At 39.5% G+C, this 22,703-nt stretch overlaps 1 protein-coding gene across 3 annotated transcripts; it reads left to right on the top strand.

The window, feature by feature from the left end:
* The first annotated feature begins 8,119 nt into the window (after positions 1-8,119).
* LOC138142203 (zinc finger protein 594-like) lies at positions 8,120-21,621 on the top strand. Of its 3 annotated transcripts, none has more exons than XM_069063221.1 (3): positions 8,120-8,241; positions 9,416-9,563; positions 19,481-21,621. In XM_069063221.1, the coding sequence occupies exons 2-3, from the start codon at positions 9,446-9,448 to the stop codon at positions 21,067-21,069; spliced, it is 1,707 nt and encodes a 568-aa protein (XP_068919322.1). In that variant the 5' UTR covers positions 8,120-8,241; positions 9,416-9,445; the 3' UTR covers positions 21,070-21,621. The 3 variants fall into 3 exon arrangements, with proteins under 3 accessions (XP_068919322.1, XP_068919320.1, XP_068919321.1); XM_069063219.1 differs by lacking the exon at positions 8,120-8,241 and adding an exon at positions 8,304-8,459; XM_069063220.1 differs by lacking the exon at positions 8,120-8,241 and adding an exon at positions 8,307-8,459 and having other exon boundaries at positions 9,479-9,563.
* The last annotated feature ends 1,082 nt before the right edge of the window (positions 21,622-22,703 follow it).

Raw genomic sequence — 22,703 nt, 5'->3', positions numbered from 1 at the left:
GTTTAGTCAGAGTTCAGACCTTATTAGCAGAGCATCCACACCAAAGTACAATCTTATGATTATGATCAATATGAAAATGTTTATTTCACCCTTTGTTTAATACAAGATAATATGCTTTTGGTTACAAACCCAAACTATAAGCTCCTTAAATGTAGGCTCCATTTCATCCTGTCTGTGTAGGGCATTTTTCCCAGAACCATGCATGAATTTATTCTTAATAAGTATTTTCCATGAGGTGATAACAGTTCTTTAATTATGTTTGATCACTTAAGTCTATGACATTCATGTATTTTATATGAACGTTTTCTTTTTCCTCTAGGCAAAACAATATATAAATGTGTGTTGTGTTGCTGAGAGTAGGAAGCTTAAGTGGAGGGTCAATAGCCACCTCTCCCTGTCCTCCAGAGTAAATTTTTTTTGATATAAGACTGTAACCTCAATCAGTGTAAGCACCAACAAGCTGTGTCTATTCATAGCTAAGTCACTTACTGGGTACTATCTTATTGTTATTTCTCCTTTGTATGTTTTCTCTGTAATAAAGCTAACTGGATGTACAAAATATTATAGAGTAGTTAATTATTTTAGGAATCAAAACTTATTGTAGAAGAAAGAGGGAAGTTTACCCCATAGAAAGTGTATCCTGTATTGTAAAATATCAGTTGACTCGCATATTTCTGGACTTGGTTTCTTAATTTTGGATAAGAACCCCTGATATAGAAGATAAGTCTTAAGATGAGTCTTGAAAGAAACCAGATATTCTAAAGGGCAGAGGTAAGGAGAAAACACAGTGTAAGCATGGGGCACAGCCAATGCAAAGGGACAGTGATGGGAGACGTATGAGAAGCCTACAAAGGTAGGAAAGGGCTAAATTGTGAAGTGTTTTAAATACGAAAGAGGAATAAACATTTGATTATGGAAGTAATAGGGAGCCACTGGAGTATATTGAGTAAATAATGACACAGTCAGATCTATGCTTTAAGAACATAACTGGTAGATGTGTGGATGAATTGGAGTGGAAAGAGATATTGAGTTAGGAATATAAAATAACAAGCTACTACAATAGCCTAGTTAAGAGAAGATGAGATGTACATATGGAGAGAAGGGGATGGAGAGAGAGAGAGAGAGATAGAAACAACAAAATTTGGCAACCGATATGTGGGATGAATGGGAGTGAAGAGTTGAGGATAGATAGCTCCAAAGTTGTGATCCTGGGGGCTTGTTGGGGCGGCCCTGCTGGTTTTATATTGGGACAAAATGAAGCACTAGTAGGTCATTGAACAGTTAACACAAGGAGTTTTTTTAGCCCTAACATGTCTTTGGACAACTACCAAATTGAAAAGGCTCTAAACCCACACAAGTAGGACCTTTTATGCCCCCAAATAATCAAGAAGTCTTATCAACATAGCCAACAGAAAGCTATGGAAGAGAGGCATAGCTTGAGCCTTGCCCCCACATCCTGGAACAATGAAGCACAGGCTTCATCACCCTTAATGGAAATCTTGCCAAACCCATGTTGTAAGGAAGATAGATAATGGTCCTATCACAGGAACTTTGAAAGGATAGTAATGCCCTTAATAGTATTATTGTTGTTATTCAGTCATTTCAATCATGTCTCACTCTCTGTGACCCCATTTGGGGTTTCCTTGGCAAAGATACTGGAATGGTTTGCCATTTTTTTCTCCAGCTCATTTCACAGGTGAGGAAGCTGAGGCAAACAGGGTTAAGTGACTTGCCTAGGGTCACACAGCTAGTATATGTCTGAGGCCAGATTTGAACTCAGGAAAATGAGTCCTCCTGACTCCAGGACTAGTACTTTATCCACTATGCCACCTTGCTTCCCTTTCAATTGTATTAGAACAATTCAAAGGAAAATTGAGTTTGGGGGAAAAGATAATGAGAACTGTTTTGGAAACGTTAGGTTTGAAATGTCTGTGGGACATCTAGTATGAAATGTTCAACAAGAAGTCAGTTATGTGGAACTGCTGCTTAGAAGAGTGACTAGGGGTGGATGTATAGACCTGTGAGTCACCTGCATAGAAATCATTTATCCTATGGGAATTGATGAAATTACCAAAAGAGAGAGTATATATAAAAAGAAAAGAGAGGAAAACCCAGTATATAGCAAAGGGATAGATACCTCTACATTTTTAACATGATACGGATCATGTCAGCAAAGGAAGCTGTAGAGTAGTCACAGAGAGGTAGAAAGAGAATCAAAAGAAAGAATAGTAGGAAAATCCAAAGAGGGAAGTATCCAAGAGAAGAGAGTGATTAATAGTCACATGTTACAGAGATATCAATAAGGATGAGGATTGAAAACAGGCCATTCGATTTGGCAATTAAGAGTTCATTGGTAAAAACAGATAAAATTAGACAAATTGAAATTACAAAAAAAAGGAGTTCATTGGTGACTTTGAAGAGAGCAGTTTCAACTGAATGGTAAAGTCACAAGGCAGAGATGAGAGGAGTAGAGTGGAAGAAGTTAAGGTCAGAGTAGAAGTAGAGAGAGAAGAAGAGATGGTACTTGGGATAGTATGATCTAGTAAGAGGGCTATCTGTTTAGTTTTAGGATGGAGGAAACTTTGGTGTGTTTATGGCAGCAAGAAAAGAACTTAGGGAAAGATTGAAAATTAGAAGGAAAAAAAGTATAGAGAGATGTCAGTCTGATGGAGAAGATGTACATGTACGAGGATTATCTGTATAAGGATCCTCCTTGATAAGAAGGGCCACCTCTTTAACAGAGACTGGAGGAAAGGAGAACGCAATAGGGGAATGATGTCAAGCAATGGTAGCAAGATACAGAATAGTTTAGAAGAGGGTTTGGGCCTGAACCTGTAATTTTATTAGTATAGGGAACTTCCAGGTTAGGAAACTCTAGCCCCACCTTCTCTGCAGCATAGAGTCTTTATCTAGCATACTGAAAGGTTAAATGATTTGCCAAAGATCACACATGTGTATCTGGATCTTCCTCCTCCACTTCTACTCACATGCTGCTAGATACTACAGGAGAAAGTCACACAACTATGGCTGAGTACAAATATGTGTTGGCCCTCATAATGCTATCCTTTTCCTCTTTCCTAATTGACTCTCTATGGCATTCTATAGAGCAACTATTGCAACCTTCTGTTCTCTCATATCCCCAACGTCATCTTAGGAAAGGACTTTGTCTGAAGCTCTGAAAAAAATAGAAGCCATTTGCCATTCGCTCTTCCTTCTCTCTAGGAGAGGCAGCATGATACAGCAGATAGAGAGCTGGCCTCAAAGCTAAGGAAACCTTAGGGGCAGCCAGGTGGCTCAGCGAGTAAGAGCACTGGCTCCAGTGTTGGGATGACCTGGATCAAATCCGGGCTCAAACACTCAGCACCACACCCAGAAATAACTGGCTGTGTAACCTTGAGTAAGTTACTTAACCCTGATTGCTTAAAAAAAAAAAAAAGCTAAGGACACCTGGGTTTAAGTATCACTTTTATTTAATACAAATGATAGATCTCTCCTGCCTTTACTTAGATGAAATCTATCAAGGTAATAAATGAGAGAAGATTTAGTGAACCCTAAGGAGTGTATATAAGATGTATTGCTTCTTAGCCTCTCTAGGCTAAGATATGTTTATCTTTAATTTCTGATTCATGAAAAAGAGTTTAAACAGATACTGATATCTTTTTGGATACAGAATAAAACAAAGATTGGTTAAAACAAAATAAAGCAAAAAAGGAGGCATAAACACATGGTTCTGCTGCTTCTTCTCTCTCATGTCCCTTCTTTTCTGCCCTAGGTAAAGGAGTACTGGAGAGGAAACAAATTGGGCTGCAACCGTATGAGTTCTGAAAGGTTGGGAGAGCCACAAGAGACCTGGGAGCCAGAGTCTGGTCCAGAGCGTATGGTCAACTGAGCCCAGTCGCCAGTACAGTCCAAAGAAATGACCACCAAGACCCAGGCAAGCAGTGAGTTGACCCACAATAGAGATGTTAGATCCTACAAGAGGGAGAGATTTATTATATTACATTACATTATATCATCATATCATATAACATATATCATAACATACAACACACATCATGTATTACATATCATATGTCATTTCATGTTATATCCTATCCTATCATATTATATGAAAACTTGGTGGGATGAATAATTTATAGCAACTTATTTAAAGTCAAAACAACTTTCCTCAAGGACAGAGATGGCAAAAAGGAAAGTGTTCCTTCAGGTGTTGGGAGGAAATGCTTTATAACTTCGGTTCTTGACATATATCCTCAGTAAATACCCTTTTATAAAAGCTAACTGTTCATTAAAAAAAATTTAATGGCATTTTATTTATTCTAATTACATGTAAAGACAATTTTCAACATTGATTTTTTGAAAGATTTTGAGTCCCAAATTTGTCTCCCTCCTTCCCTCCCTCCCTTTCCCCTCCCCTCAAGATAGCAAACAATCTGATATAGGTTATACATGTACAGTCATGTAAAACATTTCCACATTCATGTTGTGAAGGAAATGGAACAAAAAGAAAAAACTACTATGTGTTTTCCATGTCAGTTGTTTTTTTATATCAGATATTGTAGATCTTCTTGTATTTTTCAATATTTTGATTTTGTTCTAATATTTCTCTTTTTTTTCTTTTTGGAGAGGAGAAGGTAGGGTAATTGGGGTTAAGTGGCTTGCCCAAGGTCACATGGCTAGTTTTGTGTTAAGTATCTGAGGTCAGATTTGAACTCAGGTCCTCCTGACTCCAAGGCCAGTGCTCTATTCACTGTGCCACCTAGCTGCCCCTGTTCTAATATTTCTTACTTTCTCATGAAGTTGTTGATTTCAATTTGGTTTATTCTAGTTTTCAGGGATTCCATTTGGATAAAATTTACTACTTTCTCTTCTAAGTTATTTTCTTTTCAATTCTTTCCTCCAGAGCTTTTTTTTTTTATCTCTTGCTTCATTTCTTCCAGGTATTCATATAATTCTTGTGGAAAAATCCTCTTTGTTCCTTTGAGTCTTTGTTTAAAGTATTATGAAGTAATAATGTCTGATAGATGGATGAAAAGATGTATGTGCATCTCCTGTATAACCATAGGAGTAACCACGTGCCAAGTGTGGAGGTATATTGTCACAGTGCAGATATAAGTGTGTGGGGGCTATTCCTGATCATGGAGAGACAAGTGATGAAATATTATGAAGTAATATTTGCAATAATTTTTGACTTAAGATGGTGTTTTCCTTGGTTTACTCCTCTCTCTAGCTTTAGTTCCTAAATTAGGGCTTCATGCTAGGGCTAGGTTCCATCCCCTACTGTGCTTTTGAATAGTATAATTAGTCCTTCCTCTGGATCCCCTGGGGTTCCTATGCTAACTTCCACTTCCCAGTGTTCAGCCTTGCTGGATCTTTCAGTGTTGGATCCTCATGGCCCCATCTGGAGTCTCAGGAGGATATTAGGGATAGTAGTAACCAAGAACCAGCTTATACAGGCTCAAGAGAGCCAATTGTTAAATTTTCTGTTGAGCATTTTCACTGCTGAACTCAACAAATGCTACACATCAGAGCTTGATTTATTGTTTTGTTGATTTCTAAACTTAAGAAAGTGATGGAGAAAATGTCAATAATTCAGATTAAATTTAATTGAGTATTGTATGTACATTTTTTCCAGAGAGCAAGTTCTTAAATATTTACCAATGACCCTGTGCCTGAAGTGTGAGCACTGTGGCACTGCCCCAGTTGATAACCTTGCTGCTCCTCAGGGCTATGAAGATATCCATCTTGTACTTGAATTTCTCAGGGGAGTCATCCATTCCTTTGGCCCCTGGACACAGAATGTTGCAGGCTGCAATTGTCCCTGCCTTTTTCTGTTTGCAATGGGAAGTTATACTATGTTGATCATGGCTTGGCTATGATACTCCCTTCCTCTCAAAACTGCCCTTCCTGACTTTCTGTCCAATTCTGAAGTGGGAGAATTCACTGTACTATAATTTCATACTGGATTTCTTGATTATCATTTGGTCTGATGTGAAGTTCAAGGTTTTTATCATAGTGTCAGCAGTGTTAACAGGATTTTACTGAGCCAGTCTCTAACCTGGGAATTCTTGGAGCCACAAAAAACAAGCCTAGAGACAGGAGTGCCAGTGATCAAGTAGCAGTTTAATTAATTAGTTTCATTATGAGTAACAGATTTGCAAATCAGGAATTCTCCTCATCAGAATTCCACCTTGCTGTAGTGAAGGCAGAGATTATACACATAAAACACAAGTGAGAAGGGAGGGGGTAAAGTGGATTATAAACAATTGTTTCCCAGGGCCTGAGTGTTTTCCTATGCCAAGCCCATGAGTCCACAATAAATAAAAATGTCCTGGAATCCTGTGGGAACAGTGTCGTTTCAGGTCCTTGGCGGTTGTTACTCTGGTCACAGAACCAGAATTATATGATGGGAACAGGTTCTACAATCTTTGATTCGATTCACTTAAGGTACACAGTACAAGAATGAAAGTGATTATGAGACTGTTATCAAGGATTTCATTGATCAAGTTGCACTGTAAGCTTCTGACTTAAAAGGCAGTAGAGGCAATTCTGAAAAATCTAAATTATTAGTTATTAATATTAGTAAATCTAAACAAATCATTACATATATCATATTAATTAATATGAAAAGCATAATTCCCCTCACAGTAACTATGTGGAAATTGAGCAGTCTACCTGTTCAGGTGGCCAACTTGGCAGGAAGTCTGTGGTTTTTTAATTAGATTTGCAAACCATCTGACAAATATATTCTTATTAGACTTTGATAGATGTATTCCATTTCTAGTCAAGAATCTGTCATACCTACATTGTTAACTGTAATCTGAAAAGTTAAACCCCATTCTCAGACATCACCTTCTTATCCATCTGTTTATTTCCCAAATTAATTTTTCTCTAAGTCTCCCTTGCCTTTGCAAGGGTGGAGTTGAAACTATTTTATTTGGTTCTAGTGACTTGGCTAAGTGAAAACACTTTTGATTGAAGCAGATAATCAGAACTATGTGAAAAGGGCTTGTAGAGTACCTTAAATCAATGAAGTCATTGTGTGGAGACTAAGTCATGCCCTTAGCAATTTGTATGAAAAAGGGATTTGATTTCTGTATCTGAGAAAGAAGAGATTCTGAATATTTGAATTAAAGAGGTTGGAACAAGCATGAAGCAAAGGGAGAAGAGAATTGTGGCAGATAAAGTTATTGGTTACATGGGTATCTCAGAGAAGGACCCAGACTGTGGGAAGAACCAGACTGAGGGAGGTCCCAAGAAAAGGTTCCACTAGACTGCATGATTAGGGAGATAATAGTGTCCTTGATAGTAGTAGGAAAGTTAGGGAGAGGGGAGACTTTGCTGTTCCTTAAACAAGACACTTCATCTTTAGACTCTGTGTATTTTCACTGACTCCCCTATGCTGGAAACAACTCTCCCTCCTCATCTCTGCCTCATGGCTTTTCTGGCCTCCTCCAGATACCAGCTAAAATTCCACATTCTAAAGAAAGCTACTTCATTCTAACATCTTCCCTCTGTCAATTATTTCCCATTTATTCTGTATATCTTGTCTGTACATATTTTACACGATTGTCCTTATATAAGCTCTTTGAGAGCTGGATTCTTTTAGCTCTATTTCTATCACAAGCATTTAGCTTAGTAGGCATTTAATAAATGTTAATTGACTGAGATGGGTGCTATATTTCATCTTCAGTCCTCTGGACTCCTGGTTTTTCATTACTACTATTTGTTTTTCTTTCAATGTAACTGTACTTGTGGGTCTCAGTGTGTATTTCTTTTGTGTAGAGGAAATAAATAGCTGTCCTATACCTGATCTTTGTATATCAAGTACTTTTCTACTTCCCCTGTTAGACAAACCCTGGCTTTGAGCCAAACTTAACCTCTACGTCACTTTCTACAGGGCTCTGGGAGTGGTGTAAAAAGTCGGATTGTTTAATAATAGTCTGACCCTTTCTTTAAAGGCCCACTTCCGCAGACCCCAATTCGGTCCACCATCGGGGGTCCAAAAAGGGGACCATGGTTCTTACTGTACACTGACTTGTGTAAATGTTTTGTCTTCTGTACCCCCGCCAAGTACACTTCCGTTTTTTGTCTTTGTGCCTCCAGCGCCTTGCACTTATACACACCCCGGGCACACAGCGTTTAATAATCACGGGATGGATTGAATTGATTCTCGAAGTAGCCAATATACCGGAAGTTTGGGTCCTCGTGGACGCTCTAGGAAAACCGGAGGACTCGGATGTCGGTGGTTCTCGGGAGGGAACTGTAGTTGACTGGGGGGATAGGGAGAAGAGGGATGGGAGGGGGGGAGGGAGGAGACTAGTTCCCGACTGGTCCAGGAGGGCACCGGAAGTGACCGTTCCCATCTGGCCCAGTCTCGAGGGGAGGCGGTAATGGAGGCTGCAGTGGTAGGGGCGCGGGCAATGAGCGGGCAAGAGGCTGGTGGCAGCCTGGAGAAGGTGAGACCCATGTCTCTCCATGGTCTGATATAAAGGGTTGAACCCCACGCTTCCCCCCCACCCCCTTCCCTCCATCCCACGCACACCTGTGCCTGCGCCGTGACAAGTACGTGTGTGTGTGGTCACCCCCGTGGTTATACAGGGGATGCACATCTACACACCCATCCATCCACTCGTCCTCTTCCGCACTAGCCGGAATCCTGCACTCCCACTGTCACACTTCGATTTCCACCCCTCCCTAGATAAGCACCTTCCTACCCCATTCCCTTATAGGCAAGATGACCCTCGCCTGGGTCAGAAATACACCCCTATGTCCCAAACCTTCCCCTGGCCTTTTGGGAGCCCAACAAAAATTCAGACATCCCCCACTGCTTAAGCACACTTCTCCCTCCCTTTCTTTGCCTCCCTTCAACACACCCCTTCCCAACATACACAGCCCATACACATAAACCCCTTCCTTACTCACACATACATCCCTTCTTATACACTCATTCTCTTTCGTGCTCCCCACCCCATAACTCGTCTTTCCTCCCACCCTCTCCATTTTTTGGTCCAGTGTGACATGTGAAGTGCTGAGCTTACAGTCAGCAAGTACCTGGGTGCAAATCCCACTTCTGTACTTTTTGAGTTGTATAGGACTTGCAAACTATGTGACCCCAGGCACTCTGAGATTCAGTTTTCTCATTTGTAAAATGGGGATAATGATGCTCACATAAAGTACCTCACAGGGTAAAGAAGGCTAAGATAATGTGTATAAAGCACTTTGTAAATGTTTAAATTCTATAGAAACTTCAGTTCTTATATCCACACACACAAACCACCCCCTAATAACAGCATACCTTTTCTTCCTGCCAATATACATCCCCATCTTGAAGTCAGATTAAAGCCCATTATGCCCTTCCCACCCCTCACTGTACTGGTTACCAAAGCTTTCTTCTTTGCATATTTCCTCACAGCAACAAAAATTTCTCCCTCAAGAGCCCAGTATGGCAGAGTCAATGGCCCTATTTCTTACCCAGGAGGAATCCAAGAGACAGATCTTCCCACAGGAGAATCTCCACAAGGATCAGATGCTGGAGAATGATGGAAACATGAGCCTGTTGGGTAAGCACTCACTCCCCTGACCCATAACTGGACTTTCAGACATCATTTTTTTTTTGCTTTTTTTTGGGAGGGGGGAAGGGTGGACAATTGGTGTTAAGTGATTTGTCCAAGATCACATGGTTAGTAAGTGTTAAGTGTCTGAGGCCAAATTTGAACTCAGGTCCTCTTGACTCCAGGGCCAGTGCTCTCTATTCACTGCACCACGTAGCTGCCCCAAGACATCATTTTAAAAATTAAAGATAAAAACAAAAACCGTAAGATGAGGCCAAGAATTTGATATATAAAGAGATCAGTTTAAATTGGGGTCAGTAACTATAGATTTCCAGGTCTCCATGAGGTATAGTGGCTGGATGTTTTGGTTCTCTGCACCAAGGTATCTGGCCTGGTGAATGAAAAATTGGGAAATGAGTGAATTTATTGATTTCTTCCTTAATCTGTACCTTCTCTTTCCTTTTTCCTTTTTCTTTTGGAGCGGGAAAATCAGGGCAGTTGGGGTTAAGTGACTTGCCCAAGGTCACACAGCTAGTTTTTTTGTTAAGTGTCTGAGGTCGGATTTGAACTCAGGTCCTCCTGACTCCAGGGCCAGTGCTCTATTCTCTGTGCCAACTAGCTGCCCCTGTACCTCCTCTTTCTTTAAGAGTCTGGCAAGAAAGCACTTTCTTTCACTGTGATGGGAAAGATTGATTTGCTGCAAAAACTTGGCCTTTTCTGAAGTCTCTAGCTCAGTATTTTGGGGAACTCTAGTGATGGGGTACCTGGGGTATAGATCAATTTGTGAAACCAACTTGTAAAACCAGTCTGTTCAATTGTAACTGCAATTTGTCCTTTCCCACCCTTGAGATCTGCCCCTTCTCCCTATCCCACACTCCACCTAGGCAACACCCTGTGACCCCTTTTGTTCTTACTTAATCTCTTCATTTCTTCTCAGGCCTGGCCCACACCCTCCTTTGTCCTTGCCTTTTGTCTCCTTCAACCTGGCCCATATCTTATCTAAACTATCTATTCACATGCTCCTCTTGGTCAACTTTGACCTTTGTCTATGCACTGAGGCCCCTCCCTTCTGGTCAGCCCTGACAATGGCAACCCTACCCTTTAAAGGTAAAAGCATGTACCCCTCTCACTCGCAGGTCCCCTAAAGGACTCTTGCCCGCTTAGTGTAACAATAAACTTCTACAACTCTCACTCCAATTAAGCCTGAGACCTTGAATTCTTTCCAGACAATATTACAGGTTTTCTGGTCTTAGATAAAATCAGAATTCCTGCTGAACCTATTGGGATTCTGTCCCCCATCACTAGTACTGGCTATCTTTTGCCTCTGAAAAAGATTCCTTTCATTAAAAGAATTGTAGACTTTAGAGGTAGGAGAATCCTCATAAGGCTGTCTAGTCTACCCCTCTTCATTTTTCAGATGAAGAAACTGAGGCCAAGAGAGGGGAAATTATTTGCCCAAGGTACCACAGGCAATAAATGGCAGATCCAGTATTTGAGGCCAGGTTCTCTGACTCCCAGTCTAATGTTTTTTTTTTCTATTACAATAATCTGTTCCCCTCTATTACTTGTATACACTTGGAAGAATTACATTAATTCAAGTTTGGGAGATGCCTGATGCCCAGTCGGTCACCACTGGTATCCTCATTTTGCCACTAATTTCTGTGTGTATGTGATGATGAAGATGGGGGACTGGGCAACGCTCTATAAATTTTGCTTCAAGGGTCAGAAATTTCCGAATCTGTGGAAGTGTGCTGTGGTCAAAGGACAAAACCTGATGGGACTTATACAGAGAATTCTTTTCCTTCCCCTCTCTTTCTCCTTGTATTTTTTCCACTCCCCAATCCAATCCCCTTATCTTACAGCAATCACCTTCCCTTACAGCAGCTGAACATTGAAAATTGTGGACTACATTGAACAGGTGGAATCTCTTCCATCAACATGCCATGGAAGTTTTTAAAATCTAGAAATCTAGAAGTTATTTAAATTCTAGGAACAAGAAACGGTAAAACCTGGTTCATGAGAGTCATCTCCATCTCCCTCAGATTTTGAACTCTTTCTAGATTGTGGTCTGAGTCAGGCCACACCCCTGATGGTTTAGGTTCAATATTGGAACAAAATGAGATACTCATTCTACAGTTAACAAATGGAGATTCACTTAATCATAACAAGAAAAGGATATTCAACAAGGATAGATATTGAGGACACCTCTAGTTGACTCAGCTGAGCAAAGCTCCCTTGCCAGAGCTACCCATTGTAATTCCCCAACCCAAGATCCCCAATCCTGACCATTTGGTACACAGGTGACTAGGAAGTAATGTCAACAGCCTGAACCTTTAGGCCCCTCAACCAAACAAGTCTCAAAGATTGGTTTCAGTGCTTTTTAAGGAAAAACTAGCCTAGCTTGCATGGGGGCAGAAGTTAAGATATTACTCCTACCATAATGCTTCTACGTGTCCTTGAATATTACTTTATAGAAAAGAGAGGACAAAAAAGCTAATTCTCAGCAAAGTAGAGACATGATTGAAGTGGTGTTGATAGGGGACAGGATCCCAATAGGTTCAGCAGGAATTCTGATCTTATCTAAGACCAGAAAACCTGCAATATCATCTGGAAAGAATTCAAGGTCTCAGGCTTAATTGGAGTGAGAGTTGTAGAAGTTTATTGTTACACTAAGCGGGCAAGAGTCCTTTAGGGGACCTGCAAGTGAGAGGGGTACATGCTTTTACCTTTAAAGGGTAGGGCTGCCATTGTCAGGGCTGACCAGATGGGAGGGGCCTCAGTGCATAGACAAAGGTCAGAGCTGACCAAGAGGAGCATGTGAATAGATAGTTTAGATAAGATTTGGGCCAGGCCCAGAAGAAATGAAGAGATTAAGTAAGAACAAAGGGGTCACTGGGTGTTGCCTAGGTGGAGTGTGGGATAAGGAGAAGGGGCAGAGCTCAAGGATGGGAAAGGACAAATTGCAGTTACAACTGAACAGACTGGTTTTACAAGTTGGTTTCACAAATTGATCTAGACCCCAGGTACCCCATCAGTGTTTTAGCAGAATATTCTGGAAACAGGGAGTGGGAACAACACTCATCCTTCTCAAAGTAATAAGCCTCAACTAGAAGGGTAACAATGGGACTAAAATTGAAGGGACAAATATAAGAGATATTTCATAGGAAGAAAAGACCTGTCTTTATGACTCAGTCTTCTTTCTTCATTTCCTATATTCAGTGATTACTCTAAGGTTCTAAGCCAGAGTAACTGTAGAAGTCACGAGTGCCATTGACAGAAAAAGAGAAGTTGGGAGAAGCAGCTGTTTTGGAGAGAAGTTGGGATTGGGGGATCCATTAATATAATACAGGTATTTCAGAGCCTTATCTGTGTTCAGCAATGTTCCATAAAGGAGGAACAAAGAAAACAAATGGTAGGAGTGATTCAGAGTTGAAGGTAGATGTGAAAAGGTGTCAGAAAGGTATGAATGTCCTTGGCAGTATTGACGTTGTTGACCCTTGGTCTAGTTTGGACAAGGGAAGTATAACATACTGTTGGGAGTTCATAAGGAGAGGATAGTATCATAAAATGTAAAAAGAGAGATTATCCAAGATGAAGAGAGTGATCAGTAGTGTCAAATGCAGCAGAAGGGTCAAATAGGATGCTAGCTTGAGGGGATAATGGGTTGCAATTTCCTGGAAAGGATAGGAGGGGATGGGAACAAAGGTACTTGTAGAGAGGTTTGTCTTGGCAAGGAGGATTATTTCAGTATCATAAACAGGAAGAAAAGAGGCAGTAGTAATGGGAACATGAGCCTGTTTTCTAAAAACCTGTTTCCCTGACCCATAATTCATCCTCTGGGAATCTGGGTTGTTTTTTTTTTTTCCATTAAAACAAAAACAAAAATGGGGCTGGAATCATTTTAATTTGGGGTCACGAATTATAAACTTCCTGATCTCTGACTGTTCAGGATTGAGTGTTTTTTCATTACAAATAATTTTGATTTGAGTTTTATATTAAATTTTTAAGCATATAAAAGAAAGGCCCTTTTATTATTTCCTTACTAGATTTATAGTAGTTTTTAATAAAAATGAAAGTTTTCTTTGTATCTATAGACATTATTTTATTTTTGTTATTAATATAATTTATTGTGCTAATAGTTTTCTTAATGTTTCCTAATTCTTGCATTTTTATGTAAGTCCAATTGATCATAATAGGTTTCTTATTTTGTTGTAGTCTTTTTGCCAATAGTTTATCTAGTGTTTTTTGCATCAGTGTTCATTAGTGTTAATATATAATTCTCTTTCTCTGCTTTATCTCTCCTCAATTTGGAAATCAAGGTCATGTTTGTCTCATAGAAAAAGTTTGGTATGGTGTGTCTTTTTTCTACATTTTGAAAACAGTTGGGGGGGGTTTGTTGTTGTTCCTTAAATGAATGCTAGAAATTATTTGTTAAGTTGGTTTGGACCTGTTGTTTTGTTTTTGTCCTTTGTATTTGTTCAGTTTCCTTTTATGATAATGGGTTATTTAGATTATCTATTCCCTATCTTGTTAGTTTTGTTATTTTATATTTTTCTAGATGTTAATCCACTTCAATTAGGTTTTCAGGTTTGTTGCCACTAGATATAAAAGTGTTTAATAAATGTTTTATTTCCTCTTCACTTGTGAATTTCCCCCTCCTCATGTTTTATTTTGTTGATTTGGTTTTCCTTTCTTTTATAAAAGCAAATGACTACTAGCTTATCAACTTTATTAGTCTTTTCTGGAGGAAAAAACCAGATCTTTTCCCTATTTAATAACTTATTGGTCTAATTTTTTTTTTCAATTTGTTTGTCTCACCTTTAATTTTTGAAATCTCTTGTCCTTGTTTGTGATCATACATTTTTTTCATTTTTAGGTTTAAAAAAAGTGAATTCTCAACAGGGTATTCCCGATTGGTTTCAGGACACCATAATCTCATTATTATCATTCTCTTTAATGTTCATTTGTTTCTATGATTTGGTTTGATTCACCAATTATTTGGAATGTCTTATTTTAGACTCCATTTACGTCTTTGTCTTTTGTTCATTAAAAAAAATTTTTAAATCATATTCTGTTCTATAAAAAATGGACTTAAGATTTCTGCTTTTCTGCATTTTTATAAGTTCTATGTATAGTAGTGCATCCACAGTTTTTGTGTGACTGCAATTGCAGTCTAAGGAATAACACATTCAAAAGTTTCCACAGATTTCTCTAATATAGTTTTCACAGCTTTTTTGTTAAGTTTACAATTTATTTTTTTATCTCCTTTGTTGGACTTATCAAGCTCTTGGAGAGAAACATTAAGTTTGCCTATAATTAGTTTCCTACTACTAGGCTTTTTAAAATAGTAGGTAGCTTTTTCTTTAAGAATTTAATTATTAATATACAGAGAATTGAGTCAAATTTATAAGTCATTCCCTAATTGATAAATGGTCAAAGGGTATGAACAGGCAGTTTTCAGAGAAAGAAATTAAAGCTATCTATAAGCACATGAAGAAATGCTCCAATTCACTATTGATTAGAGAAATGCAAAGCAAAACAACTCTGAGGTACCACATCTCATCAATCAGATTGGCTAAGATGACAAAACAGGAAAATGACAAATGCTGGAGAGGATGTGGGCAAATTGGAACACTAACGCATTGCTGGTGGAGTTGTGAACTGATCCAGCCTTTCTGGAGAGCAATCTGGAATTATGCCCAAAGGGTTATAAATACTTTCATACCCTTTGATCCAGCAATACCCCTACGGTTATATCCCAAAGAGATCATAGAAATGAGAGAAAGACCCATATGTACAAAAATGTTTATAGCAGCTCTTTTTGTGGTAGCAAAGAATTGGAAATTAAGGGGGTGCCCATCAATTGGGGAATGGCTGAACAAGTTGTGGTATATGCATGTTATGGAATACTGTTGTGCTATAAGAAACGAGGAGCAGATGGTCTTCATATTTAACTGGAGAGGCTTAAAAGAACTGATGCTGAGTGAGAAGAGTAGAACCAGGAGAAATTTGTACACAATTACAGACACAACGTATGTGTGATGACCAACTTTGATAGACTGGACTCTTCTCAGCAATGCAGTGATACAAGTCAATCCCAAAAGACTCATGATGGAGAGAAATATGTTCATCCAGAGAAAGAACTAGAAAGAACTAAATTTATATCCAGGTGGAAGCAAAACACCTGATCTTTTTCCTTCTCTTATTTGGTTTTATGTCCTCTTTACCATTTTTCATTTCAGCTGGGACAATCCGTCCTTATAACCTGACTAATGTATAATGTGGAAATATTTACAGATCCTATACTTGACTATAAGCTGCCATGGGGGGGAGGGCAGGGAAGGGGACAAAATGTGAAACTCAAGGAATTGTGGAATTGAATCCTGTAAACTAAAAGGAAACAAACAAATTAATAAAAAATTTAAAAAAAGAATTTAATTGCTTGGGGCAGCTAGGTGACACAGTGAATAGAGGACACAAACACTTAACACAAAAAAAAACTAGCCATGTGACCTTGGGCAAGTCACTTAACCCCAATTGCCCTCCAAAAAGCAAAAAAAAAAAAAAGAATTTGATTGCTTGGTCTTTTGGTCCATTCAGTGTGTGTGTGTGTGTGTGTGTGTGTGTGTGTGTGTGTTTGTATGTGTGTCTGTATACACACACGTGTGATATTATTATACATACACACGTATATGTGATATTATTATAATTATTATCTATGATACCTTTAGTCATGAATTAGTTTTCCTACTTATCTCTTTTCTTTTAAAAAATAAATCTTCATTACTGTCTTTTGTTTTTATATCACATATATTTCACACCAGAAAAAGTGAAGCAAAACTAATCAGCATTGTCAAGAGCAGAAATATTTAATAAATGCTTATTGACAGACTCACAGGAACTAACAGGAATAGAATTCCTAGCACTGTATAAATAAAATTATATTTCCATAAAACAATTGGGAGATCCCAGTGAGTCTATTAGTGTTTTGTCCATAACACATAACTGCCAATAAAATCTAATGGTTTTGGCAACAACAGCTATCAATCTTCTTTGACCCAGGCACCAAGTATCCTTCTAGACTCCCAACTTCATAATCTTGAGATTATTATTATAGTTTTTTTTTTTGGAGGGGGGAAGGCAGGGCAATTGGGGTTAATTGACTTACCCAAGGTCACACAGCTGGTAAGTGTTAAATGTTTCAGGTCAAATCTGAACTCAGGTCCTCCTGACTCTAGGGCCGGTGCTGTATTCACTGCACCACCTAGCCCCGCCTTGAGATTATTTTCAATCTCTTTCTCACCCCAGGTATCTAAAATAGATGTCATATCTTGCCATTTCTACCTCCACAGCATCTCATAATCTCTCCTTTCGCCTCCCACAGCTACCACCTCAGTTATCATCTCCACCTAGATGATCACAATAGTCTTCTGATCGGTCTCTATTAGAGCAGGCCTAACACCAGTACCCTTTCAGTTCAGATTCAGTGTTGGATGAAATGAAACATTCAAAAATCATCGAACAGTTAATAAAAAGAGGTTGAGAGTCCTGGTTCAGCAAGGACTCAGTGAGGTTTAGCTTCTGTGTGCCCTGCCCCCTTGTGTCCACATGGAAACAAGTTTGGTCAACCACTTGACTGGTCTTCAGACATCCACCCATCTTGGACTTTTTATGTCCTGAGAGCAGGGACCATTCAGGTCTCAGGAATCCTGGCCTCATCTCTGTCATCACTACAGTCCATCTGACTATGTCACTTCCCTCCCTACCCAGTCAAATCCAATGCTTCCTTTTGCCTCTCTACCTGGCACCAAGCTATCTTTCCAAATTCCTTAAACATTAATCCCCTTCTCGAATTCTGTCGTCCAGCCAAACTGATAATCTCTTTGTTCCTTACATATCACAGTCCATCCCTTATCTTTGTGCTTGTTTCACTGACCACCCATTATTCCTAGAATAAATTCTATTCTCACCTTCACCCCACTGATTTCCTCTGATAGAAGCTACAAGATGCAGCCCAAGCATCACCTTCTATGAGAACCCTTTCTTGATCACCCAGTAGCTAGGGCCCTTCCTCCCAAACTAGCTTGTATTTAACTATTTTGTGTTTATTCTCTTCATATTTATTCTGAATATATATACCCGTGTTTCCCCCATAATAAGACCTATCCCGAAAATAAGCCCTCCCCTTACTGTGTAAGATTCCTCTAAAATAAGCCCTCCCCTGAAAATAAGCCCTATTGAGATTGCTACTGTAGTGAAGGTGATCCCCTGTGCTACACGCTACATTACGGTACCCTCTGTATGCACCGTTCCCCCCCCCCCCCCCCGTGAAATGCACGCCGCGCTCTGAGCTGCATACAATCAGAGCTGCAGCAGTGAGCGCGTCATCCTGTTCTTCCCCAGTGATTTGCTGGCGCCATTGAGAGCAGTGCCGCGGAGGAGAGCTGAGGCAGGACAACATAAGCCCTCCCCTGAAAATAAGCCCTCTGGTGTTTTTCTTTCCAAAAAAATTAATAAGACAGTGTCTTAGTATCGGGGAAACACGGTACATACACATATATTTAGTTATACATACTTGCCTTTTCTTTTAGAATGTAAGTTCCTTGTGAGTAGAATGTTTTATTCCTTGTATCCTCAGTACCTAGGCTTTGCTTGGCTCATAGTAGGCCTCACACATAGTAATAAATGCTTATTTATTGATTGACACTTTTAAAAATACTGCAGTTTTTAAATATTATAGTCAAAATAGGGATGTGCTAGAGTCAATTCAAAGCAGCTCATAATAGCCAATTATTAAGTTTTCAGTGTGACTGTTTTTATACTTGGAAATCAGCAAATCATGGCTTGCTTGTTTTGTTAATTGTCTATTTTTAAGAAAATGATGGAGAGGGGCGGCTAGGTGGCACAGTGAGTAAAAGTACCGGCCCCGGAGTCAGGAGGATCCGGGATCAGTTCTGGCCTCAGATACTTAACACCCACACAAAATAACTGACTGTGTAACCTATTAAAAAAAAAAAAAGGAAGTAAAACTGAAGCCAGTGGAAAATATTAATGCTAAGCTATTGAAGCTAAGGAGGCAGCTAGGTGGTTCAGTGGATAGAGTTCTTTTTTTTTTCTTTTTGGAGGGGGGAAGGCAGAGCAATTGGGGTTAAGTGACTTGCCCAAGTGTTGAGGCCTGTAGCCCCTCTATGGGTCTCAGGCAGCCTCTCTGAGTTCAAGTCTGATGTAACAGGATATAGGGCACTCAGCAGTATGTGATCTTATCTGTGGTCAGGGCACCCTAACCTCTAGGAAGTGCCGAGACACCCAGATTGTGTGCTGTCACTCAATGTACCCTGTTACCTTGAGATTAATCTCAGGGACTAAGGGTAAGTGCACAGGAGTATGCAAGCTGTTCTGGACACAGCCTCCCTGTTCTCTGATTGGCCCCCCCCCACCTTCCCTCATGAGCTGTCCACAAGCTCTGCAAGTGCACCTTGGGGATTTAAGGGCTGAAGCATGAGGGGTCAAAGAGAAGAGATGTAACAACACACCTGTCCTGCCAGTAAAGCTGTGCCTCTTTCCATTTCCACTGGCTCAACTTCTCCTTTATGTGAACCCGCAGAATGTATCCAGAATGCACACTGAAGACCTGGGAAAGGTAAGACTCAGCTAGAAACCCAAGGATCACCAAGGTCACACAGGAAGTATTAAGTGTCTGAGGCCGGATTTGAACTCAGGTCCTCTTGACTCCAGGGCCGGTGCTCTATTCACTGTGCCACCTAGCCACCCCCAGTGCATAGAGTTCTTGAGGCCACTTAGAGGACTTTCAAATTTGTTTTTCTTGATGAAAATTTGTTTCATTTTTATTATTCTTTCTCCCTTCAGTTTCCTTTTTCCTAGAAAATAAATAATATTTATTTAAATTTTTTTCTTTATTGTTTCAGATTGTGAGAACAGGACTGAAAAGAGGGAATGGAAGCCAAAACAGGAAATTTCTGGAGACGAGGCATTTCAAGCAACATCAGAAACAATTTCAAGTCAAATTCCCCAAAGATTTGAGTTGGTGGAAACCAGGATATGTAAAGATGAGTTAGAGAAGCAAAGTTTAAATGTTTCAGAGGATGGACTGAACCAGACCCATTCCCGAAAGAAAAGGTTCAGGCAAGTAAGTATGACCCAAAGAAAAAGCCTTATAGGAGAAAGCAATAAGGAATGTAATGAGAGAGAGAGAAACGTCAATTGGAGCTCAAACCTTGTTACACTTCATAGAGCTCCTGCAGGGGAGGAATCCCAAAGATGTGAAATATATGATCAGAAACTGAAAGAAAAACCAGAACTTACTGAATATAAAAAAATTCATACTTCAAAGAGAACTCATGAGTGTAATGAATGTGGAAAAGTCTTTAACCGAGGATCAAATCTTACCATACATCAGAGAATTCATACAGGAAAGAAACCCTATATATGTGATGAATGTGGAAAAGGTTTTAATCAGAGCTCCAATCTCTGTAGACATCAGAGAATTCATACTGGGGAGAATCCTTATGAATGTAAGGAATGTGGAAGAGCCTTCAGGGGGAGCTCAAACCTTATCCTACATCAGAGAATTCATAGTGAAGGGAAACCCTATGTTTGTAAAGAATGTGGGAAAGCCTTCAATCAGAGCTCAGAGCTCATTATACATCATCGAATTCATACTGGAGAAAAACCCTATGAATGTGATGAGTGTGGGAAAGCCTTTAGTCAGAATTCACACCTTGTTACACACAAGAGAATTCATACTGGGGAGAAACCCTATGAATGTAGTGAATGTGGAAAAACATTCAGACAGAGTTCACTCCTTCTTCAACACCAAAGAATACACAGTGGAGAGAAACCTTATGGATGTCACAAATGTGGGAAAGCCTTTAGTGGACGCACAGTCTTTCTTAAGCATCAGAGACTTCATGCTGTTGAAGAACTTGATGAACAAACCTTCAAACAGGACACAGACCTTACTGGACAGCAGAGCATTAATAAGGAAGAGAAACTTTATGAATGTAATGAATGTGGAAAAGCCTTCCGGTGTAGCTCAGATCTGATTAGACATCAGATAATTCACACTGGAGAGAAACCCTATGAATGTAATGAATGTGGCAAAGCTTTTAGTCGGAACTCAATCCTTATAGAACATCAGAGGAGTCATACAGGAGAAAAGCCTTATAAATGTAGTGAATGTGGGAAAGCTTTCAGGGGGAGCTCACAACTTATTCAACATCAGAGAATTCATAGTGGAAAGAAACCCTATGAATGCAATGAATGTGGGAAAACATTTAATCAGAGTTCAGACCTTAATAGACATCATAGAATTCATAGTGGAGAGAAACCCTTTGAATGTAACAAATGTGGGAAAGCCTTCAGGTGGAGCTCAGATCTTGATAGGCATCAGAAAATTCATATTGGAAAGAATATTTATGAATGTAATCAGTGCAAAAAAGTCTTTAGTCAGAGTTTGGCCTTTACTCAGCATCAGAGAATCCATACTAGAGTATAATGCTATTAATATAATTATGAGGAAATGAAAGCCGATTTTTACTTCTGCTAAATGCCAGTGAATACATTTTATGGTACAGTCTCCTTAAGATCTGGAGAGGTTTCAGTGTAACCTCTTTTAATCATCAAGAGTTTTATAACAGACATGCTAGGAATGGTTGAGATGGAAATATAACATCCTTATGTAAAAACTTTGGTGGCATCAGAAAATGGCATAAATTAGGTAGAACAATCTGACCTCTCCTTATTTAATGTCCCCACCAGAGCAGGTATCAAGTCCAGAAGCCCAGTGCCCCAGCCCCCAAACTACTGAGGTCTTCCCAGCAACAATACTAGAAGACAAGTTAAGTAGGTTCAGTGTAGAGATGTAGTTTTCTGGGGAAAAAAAGTTAGATCTAGTATCAGAGGATCTGGTAAGAAATAGATAACCTCTCATCCTCAGTTTTCTCATCTATAAAATGCCTACCTCACAGGGTTGTTGTGAGATTCAGTGACATGATATATTAAAAGTCCTTTGCAAATCTTAAAATGCTATATAAATATTAACAATTTCAACCATAGAGCACCTTTAATTCTATTTTTCCCTTTTTGAATTCTGAATTTATGTACCATTAAAAATAGCATTTTCATATACACAACAAAAAATAGAGGATCGTTTATAAAACCATGAGTTTCCATTTCAGACTACTTGTTATTTATATTACAAAAAAAGTTATCATAAATTCTGCTTGTTATTTTCATGCTTAAACTCCTCTCTCCCTTGCACACAACCCCTTAAATCAACCTGTGTTATCAGATAAAACTTCCTGGAGGTTGGGTCCAAGAAACTGCTGAACTGGAGAACTTTCCCCCTTCCTTGAGTACCTTTGACTTGTTGAGCACAAAACTTTGTATGCAGACAGGTAGGTAGGTCACCCAACCATGATAGTCATGGTGATGATGATGAAGCTATTATTTCAAGAACCTGTTCTAGCATTCAAAAATGCTAGCTGCCTGAGGCTGATACAATTGGTGGAAAACCCAGTAGATGTGATGACAGTGAGCCCCATCTTGGGTCTTCTTGGAAAAGAGTACCCTGATCAGAAGGGAGAGGGAGCACAAGGAAGAAGGATCAATTTTATGAGAAGACTATGGTGGATGGGGCGGCTAGGTGGCACAGTGAATAGAGCACTGGCCCTGGAGTTGGGAGGATCTGAGTTCAAATCTGGCCTCAGACACTTAACACAAAAACTAGCAGTGTGTCCTAGGGCAAGTCACTTAACCCCAGTTGCCCTCCAAAAAGCAAAAAACAAACAAACAATGGCGGCAGATTTGACAAGCATAGTAATGCCATATCCTGAGTAGGTATCAGCCACACAAAGGGTTGATAGCTCTGAGAAGTTATAATCAATTTGCCCATTGGAGGCATGTCAGCAACTATAGAGAATCATGCCATACTTGCCCATGGACACCATTAGGCAGAAGTAGCAATTTCATGCTTAGTTAAGGGGATCATATGGTACCACAACATGACATCATGGCCTGCATGTCTAAATGGGTAATCCACTACTCAACCTCTGCTCTTTTTGTAATGGAATAAGTCTAATTCAATTCAGCAGGGGGTAAATGATGTTTGATGGTTACAGATATGTCCCA

The sequence above is a fragment of the Petaurus breviceps genome, unplaced genomic scaffold, assembly GCF_028583685.1.
Source record: "Petaurus breviceps papuanus isolate PSGF00001 unplaced genomic scaffold, PetGlider_PUasm1.0 90537, whole genome shotgun sequence".
NCBI lineage: Eukaryota > Metazoa > Chordata > Mammalia > Diprotodontia > Petauridae > Petaurus > Petaurus breviceps.
The sequence above is the reverse complement of the archived record's forward strand: the minus strand, read 5'-3'. Positions and strand labels throughout refer to the sequence as shown.